The sequence below is a fragment of the Sinocyclocheilus anshuiensis genome, unplaced genomic scaffold, assembly GCF_001515605.1.
Source record: "Sinocyclocheilus anshuiensis isolate Anshui unplaced genomic scaffold, SAMN03320099.WGS_v1.1 scaffold257, whole genome shotgun sequence".
Lineage (NCBI taxonomy): Eukaryota > Metazoa > Chordata > Actinopteri > Cypriniformes > Cyprinidae > Sinocyclocheilus > Sinocyclocheilus anshuiensis.
The window spans coordinates 560,488-567,720 of NW_015539889.1; the positions used below are offsets into that span (position 1 = coordinate 560,488).

A 7,233-nucleotide genomic window follows, 5' to 3' on the forward strand; every position below is an offset into this window, starting at 1 on the left:
AGTCTCAGCAAAGCCCTTCATTTAAACATGGAGGGCTGAAAGATTATGATGGGACAATTATTTGTTTTGTTTCATGAGCCCCTGGGATTTCAGGCTGACCATAAGCATAGCAGTGCCCTACGTTTACTGTTAGCCTATTAGAGCTATCATTAAAAGCAGATGGGCCATGGGAAATAAAAGGAGCCACAATGGTGTCTGTGCATTGTGATGATTTCTTTGCTAAAGCCATGTGGAAGGTAGCCAGGACCAGGAATCCAGAGAGGACCCACTGTCCTTTACTCCTTTCCTCAACCTCTATATCGTCATGACATGGTTGTCTTTTTGGTATTGAGAATTACTGTAAGATTACATCAAACCCCAGCCTTAATCTTCTGCCTATGAATGTGCCATCACTCCACTGTCTCCTACTAATTCAAACCCAAAGCTGTGGTTGGAAGCAAAAGTTAGTTTTGAATTATTCACATCATTATTTATGTTTTGTCCTTCTCAAGTGTCATCTGCTGTAGCATTTTAGTAACAGCTTTGAGGGATTTCCCATTTATATTGTCTAAAATTTAGATACCATAAATGAAACGCAAATGTAGAAAGACCTAAGGGAAACTGTGCTGTATCGTTGCAGAGCCATAAATAAACTGTTGTGGATCTGGATTGCACAGCCACATTCCTGAGGAACGTATGAGTAATGTTTACCACTGTAAAACCTGCTCGCCCTCTTTCATCAGACTCAAGTTCATGAGAACTTCTCAACAGGTGGAGGGTCTGCACTTAATCAGCTTTGGCAAAACAAGCACTTTGTCTTTCATCGACAATGCTATGTAGCTTAAAATACCTTCACCAAGAACTCCCCGAGTGCTGTTGCATTTGTTTGCGTTCATTTGATGTTCATGCTTATGGGTATGCATCATATTTTTGTCTTGTTTTCCAGGAAAACATTTTTTTTTAAGTTGTCAGTGGAGGAAGATAAAAACATTTATATTAAAAACATATTTCCTGAAAACAACTCTTAAGTATAAGTATTAATATGCAGTGCCGCGTTTCAGGTGAGTTTATTATGTTTTAAGGTCATAATTTGTAGATCATTTAAAAGGAAAATAACTCAAAACAGTCATGTTTTTGCAGTCTACAATATGTTTGCTACGTTAAGTAATATATTCCTATAGTTTACACTTCTAAATCCGTATTCTATAGATTGTGTGGTCAGATTACAATTTGGGAAAAATATGAGTATTGTTTGAAGAGCTAGAGCCCCTAACCGTGAACATGTCTCCTATTATGTCTTTCTGAATATTCTGCTACCATTTCAAATGAACACGTTCTGCAAACAACACCTTGTGCATCTCCAGAGGGTTCCCGTCTCACACAGCTCTAAACGAAATCAGATCTGCCTTTAGAAAGGGCATTTCTGCTAAAGGAACCTGGCTTGCTTCTTTTACCTACAGTGCCTCCCTGGGAGGAAATTTAATATTGTTAGTAAAACGATCTCAGTTCTTTGACAAGAAGCCAATGCCATCACAAGCATAAATAAATTGGTATGTTGTCAATATTTTGACAGACGTCATGTCGAAGAAGCGTTATCTGGTGAAAGCACTGCCGAAGACTTAATTGAAACATGCGTAATTACACGCTCGTTCGTAGCGAGGCGTCTGCATGAAGTGTTAGTTGAGTTGTGAAAGTAGCTGAGAGACAGATCTTTCATCTGCAGATCTTATGACCTCCTGCAACCCAGAAAGTAAGCGGATACCCAGTCATCCCAGTGAAAACATCTTTCACAAATCAATTCATTACGCCCGACTCTCAGCAGTTAAAAAGCCCCTCTTTCTTGCATCAACCCATCCCCCGACCACTGACCACAGTCCTGACATTGTCTCACGCAGCGGTATCAGCTTTCCCCTGCTAGAGAGATAAATGGCTGGATGAATTGAAGGCAGACCTCGATCAAAACTGCTTATGTATAATACAGACAAACCACCATTAATAACTTTGTTTCATCTTAAATTATTTTATATTGTATTCTTCTAACTTTTTTATGGTAAATATAACCTTGGGTCTCATAACTATTGAAAGTCCTCATCAAGTGATTCAATATTTTGAACTGCATTCTAACTAGGGTTGGCTGAAATTCAGAAGTGAAGAATTTGCTTCCTTGCAATAAAAGTATATTCTATTATATTCTTTATATATATTAATAATTTGTTTATTTACAAATTAAAACTGCCCTAATAAATGCTGTAAAATGTTGTTCATTTGTTAGTTCATGACATCTGTCTATCTATCCATCCATCGACCTAGAGTTGAAATGGTTGAGCTTTCAGCAAATCGTTTGGTGCATTTCTGTTTGATTTCAAACAAATTCAGCCATTTCTACATCCTCAAAACACATCAAGGCAATGCTAAAAAACTATGACGCTCCGTCATAGTTTTCTCTAGCCTTATGAGTGCTGATCCAAGGTCAGTACTAGTGCCTCATTAACCTATTTTAGCTCATGGGACCATAAATGGTGATATAAGATTGGAGAAATTATATTACATTAGCACTCTATCATCCAGATTTGCAATCAGGTCCTGCCGTCATAAAATATGAAATATTCCTCAATGCATTAATATTTACTAGGCTTTATGAATATGAGCTAAATGCTCAGTGATTAGGATCATTATTCTCTCTGTTAGGAGTAACAGTCTTTCAGCAAAACACTGACAGTGTGACGTGCAAGACTTTAACAAGCACCTTTTTACAGCTTGTTTGATTTGACTAGGAGCCTCGCCATTAGTCACTCACAATTATATTTTTTTTAAACCCAGGTGTTTACAGAGATACCTCAAGTCCAAGCAGATCATTGGGATATTACAATCCGTAGCATGCAGTAAATTACACATATGTCAAAAACAACCAAATGTGTATAATTATAAAGGCTCTTTAATTTAGAGTAGACTGCTCAACGATTTATTGGCAGGTGCTCCCGAGGAAGGATTGTGACTGACTTATTAACTGCCATTGAATGCATATCGGCAGAGCGCCGCCCTGTTAGTGCCTGCAATGAGTGGCTATTATCACAGCTCATCCTGGCCTAGACGGGGAGCCGGTGTGGTAATTACAGCCAGGCTTACGAAGAGGCTGTGCGAGTGTGTGCGCATCTGTCTATGCGAGTGGGTGTGAAGGGGGCGTCTGTGTCAGCGTGGAGCCTGTCTGCAGGCTGTTGTTGCCGTGAGAACAGGACCCGCCATTGGGTGAAACGAGAGCTCCTGCTGTAGAGTGAGTTGAATTACAGGTGAGGCAGGCTGAAGGAGAGGAGCGCTGGGGTTTGAATAAGAAACGATCAATATGCTCACACGCTGTGAAAGGGCCAGCTTACATTGATGCTGCACAGGGATACTGTGAAAGGGGGGGAAAAACAGCCGTACTACCCACATCAACATGTTTGAGTTGCCTGGGATATCACAGTGAAACCACAACATCAACAGCAGGCCATTTCTAGAGCTTCAGCACTCCAGCTTGGAAGGAAATACTGTAGCTTGTAGGTCCTTTTCAAAGTACAAAGTTCTATTTTTTACAATACAAAAATCTAAAAATCTTCACTGGTCGATAAGACATCTTTCCGTAAAATTGTAAAGTGCTTTGTACTCAATTTCTATATGGTATTAGAATGTCACATAGATATTTGTAATATTTATAAGCAATGCTGACAGTATCTGTTCCTTGCATTTTTTTTTTTTTTGGTGTTTTGAAAATGTAAAAGGCATCTAAAAAGCTGTAAACATGATATATTTATGAAGCAAATTTGTGCAAGATGAAGAGTTGTTTTCACACAATATATCTTAAAGGGGTCCTATTATGCTCTTTTACAAAGTCTTTTGATTTTGTTTTGGGGGTGTACTAGAACATGCTCTCATGCTTGGTGGTTCGAAAAACGCATTATTTTTCACATAATTTACATTATTACAATACCTTTCTCCCCAGCCTGGCACAAACGGCTCGATTAGTTCTGGCTTTGATGAAGGTCCGCCTTCCGAAAAACAAAATGTGTTGTGATTGGTTAGCTGTCCCAGTGCGTTGTGATTGGCGAACAGCTTAGACGGTGTTTCATTACTGCCACACCCCTTGCTCCGGCTTTCAACAAAACCTTTTGGCGAATCCGGCACTTTACTCCCTCATGTTGTGGAAGCTGTCCTCAGTAAAATGCGCAGCACACAATAGCAAATTGGGGTTATAATGCTCAGGAACAGAGTTAAAAAATTAATTGCAACCAGCCGAAAATTTGACGCTACAGCACAGCAGCTCTTCTTTTTCGTTTTCTCTGATACACTAATCTGCAGTAGCACTTCTTCTTCATCGTCTCGTCTGATGCACTCACTCAACCAAGCGTTCTAACCACAACCTCGCCCCTCCCCCAAACATTCGAATTACTGTAGGCAGGAATTCTTTTTAATGATATTCTAATGAGCCGCTTTGTGATATCACAAAGCCTGGAAAACAAACGCTGTAGTCCAAACGAGCCGTTGTAGTTCTTGAAAACGGATTTTTTTACAAACGAAATATCTCCCTTTGGAGTGGACGTGACGTGACACATACTCGGAATTAGTGCTCTGCATTTATCCCATCCAAAGTGCACACACACAGCAGTGAACACACACACACACACCGTGAACACACACCCGGAGCAGTGGGCAGCCATTTTTGCTGCGGCGCCCGGGGAGCAGTTGGGGGTTCAGTGCCTTGCTCAAGGGCACCTCAGTCATGGTATTGAAGGCGGGAGAGAGCGCTGTACATTCACTCCCCCCACCTACAATCCCTGCCGGTACGAGACTCAAACCCGCAACCTTTGGGTTACGAGTCCGACTCTCTAACCATTAGGCCACAACTTCCCCCATTTGGGGACTTTGACTACACACTGACTAAAATTTAAAAAGTGAAAAAGCATAATAGGACCCCTTTAACAAATCATAATATTTTTAATATTCTAATCATTATTATATTACTCTAATAATTATGTGTTAAATGATTTTGAAATCTTGAAAAAAATCCTATACCACTTGCAATAACATAAATAGATAATATTCTGTTACATTTACGCTTAAAAAAAAAGTGACCAATGGGGTGAAAATATTTTCTCTGAGAACAAGCCTTAATATCACATGCCGTTATGCTTTAAATACATTTTACGACAATATTTACAAAAATATATATATTATAGCATATGAGACTAGGAGTACAGTGCACTGAAAATACAACAGAAAACCAAAAGACACAGACAAGCAAACAAGGCCTTTTCTGCTTCTCAGTACTCAGGGTCAGGAGCAGCTGTGACCTGAAAATGAAAAGTTTTGTGCAACATGACAAGACCACTACACATTAGCAGAAGAGCGTGCTTACCTCTGCAAACAGTTCCATTATCCACTGCCTCATGACCTGCTTTACACATACATCGGCCAATAGGGACCATCCACTCTCCATCTCCATTACAGTACAGTTTAATGGGAACGTCGACCTCCTCTGCATTAGGGATGCACTCTCCCCTCGCCAACACCAGTGAGGTGCTCTCTGCTCCCGAATGCGTCTCCTGAAATAAGGCTCCATTCCGAATAGTGCGAGGACACTTCCGGTAGAACACTCGCACGGCGATTAACGACATACACCCTCCGTAGTCCTGGAAGGCTAGATAGAAACCTTTACGGGAGATGGGGCCGAAACTGCGAACCTCTGTGTTAATCTTCATCACACGTCCACCCAGGTCTACTTGCGAGAAACTCTCGTCTGCAGCAAGGGTATCCACTTTGATCCAAGGGTTTTCCATCCATGGAGGAAAGACTTTAGTGGCCTTGTCGCTGTCTGATTCATAGTAAAAGAGGTTGAAAGTTTCCTTGCAGGAACCAGGGACTCCTGGGATGCTGCTGCAGTCTCGCACTGAGAACTTCATCTCCACGTGGATGCGTTGAGCCCCTCTTCTTTGGATGTACTTGGTGCGCACCCAGTTATTTTGGTTGGCGTCAAAGACATTACACACCTGATAGGTACGAATGGTGTTCATGTTCTCATCGTAGCCACTTACTTCTTCCCACTATAAAGAGAGAAAATGATAAAGCAAAGGTTTAGAGATTTGTTTTATATGCATCTTTTTACTTTAGACAAGGAGAAATTAAATCAGGGTTAAAACGATTTGCATTTCAAATAAAAATACAAACAAATTATTACTCAATTTAACCCTCAGCTTGGGGGAAATGCTTTATTTATTATCATGGTTAATAATTAGTCTAATTATTCTATTTGTATAAATTATTAAATATATGGTCATGTGCACAAATGGTACACTGGATTTCGGTTACAGGTCATACAAAGGTCAATCCCTTCTTATACATTTAGCTAGGCCTGACAGTAGAAAATATGTTATAGACACGTCTTTATCTCTGCATCAGATATCTGGAGGGTTTTACGAGCACCTGAGCCATTTTCAGCAGTTTTCCCCATATGCACGGGCCAGATTACTGAGCACAGGAGGAATGAGGTGGGAAAGAGAGCAAAATTCTCCTGCTAGTCTGCCAACAGGCCCTGGCACTAGGCATACAGAGGGCTGGCTTTGGCTTGGGTTTTCTGTAGACCCCCATATGACAGTGCAGAGTGATTCTGGTCTTTATGTATTTTTATCTCTCTTACTCGCACTGTATAAAAAATATGTACTATTAATATCCACCTTATTTTTCAATGCGGAAGTAAGCCATTTTTTGTGAATGTGTGAGACTTCTGGTTCATTAGCCGCTGTAGAGAAAGAACGAGAAGAATAACAAAGTCCAGTAACCTGTAAAACTGTTTGCACTACAAACCAGTGTGTTCATAATTAAGATAATACGTTAAAATAATATGGTAAGAAGCACCAGTTTGCAATATCAAGCAGCAAAACGAGCTGTTTTGATGAGACCAGAAGCCAGACACATTAAATTTACAAATGGCCGTGCCCGCTCTTACGGGAAAAATAAGGTGGATAGCTTACATAGAGACAAAGAAATGGTGATACACTTTGATGTTTACACAATTATTTATTCTTTGCTGGGCTGCCTCTTTTTTTTTGCCTTCAGGCAGCTTAAAAATGAAGCCAGCATTAGCATAAATCAAATCTTTCCCTCGCAACGAGAAAACAACCGAACATCGTTTGGCAAAGTTAAACAAGCATTCTGATTCAACAGTAAATCTAGGGGGAAAAAAGCATCAAAGGGATAGTTTACCCAAAAATTATTGGGAGTGGA

The 7,233-nt window shown here is 40.3% G+C and overlaps 1 protein-coding gene across 2 annotated transcripts in view; it reads right to left on the reverse strand.

Moving 5' to 3' along the window:
• Window positions 1-7,233, reverse strand: part of LOC107685632 (ephrin type-B receptor 2-like) — a 160,602-nt gene that overhangs the window by 75,519 nt on the left and 77,850 nt on the right. For both annotated transcript variants that reach the window (XM_016482284.1, XM_016482283.1), the window contains exon 3: window positions 5,369-6,053. In XM_016482284.1, the coding sequence (XP_016337770.1) occupies window positions 5,369-6,053 (685 nt within the window). The remainder of the gene's footprint in view (window positions 1-5,368; window positions 6,054-7,233) is intronic.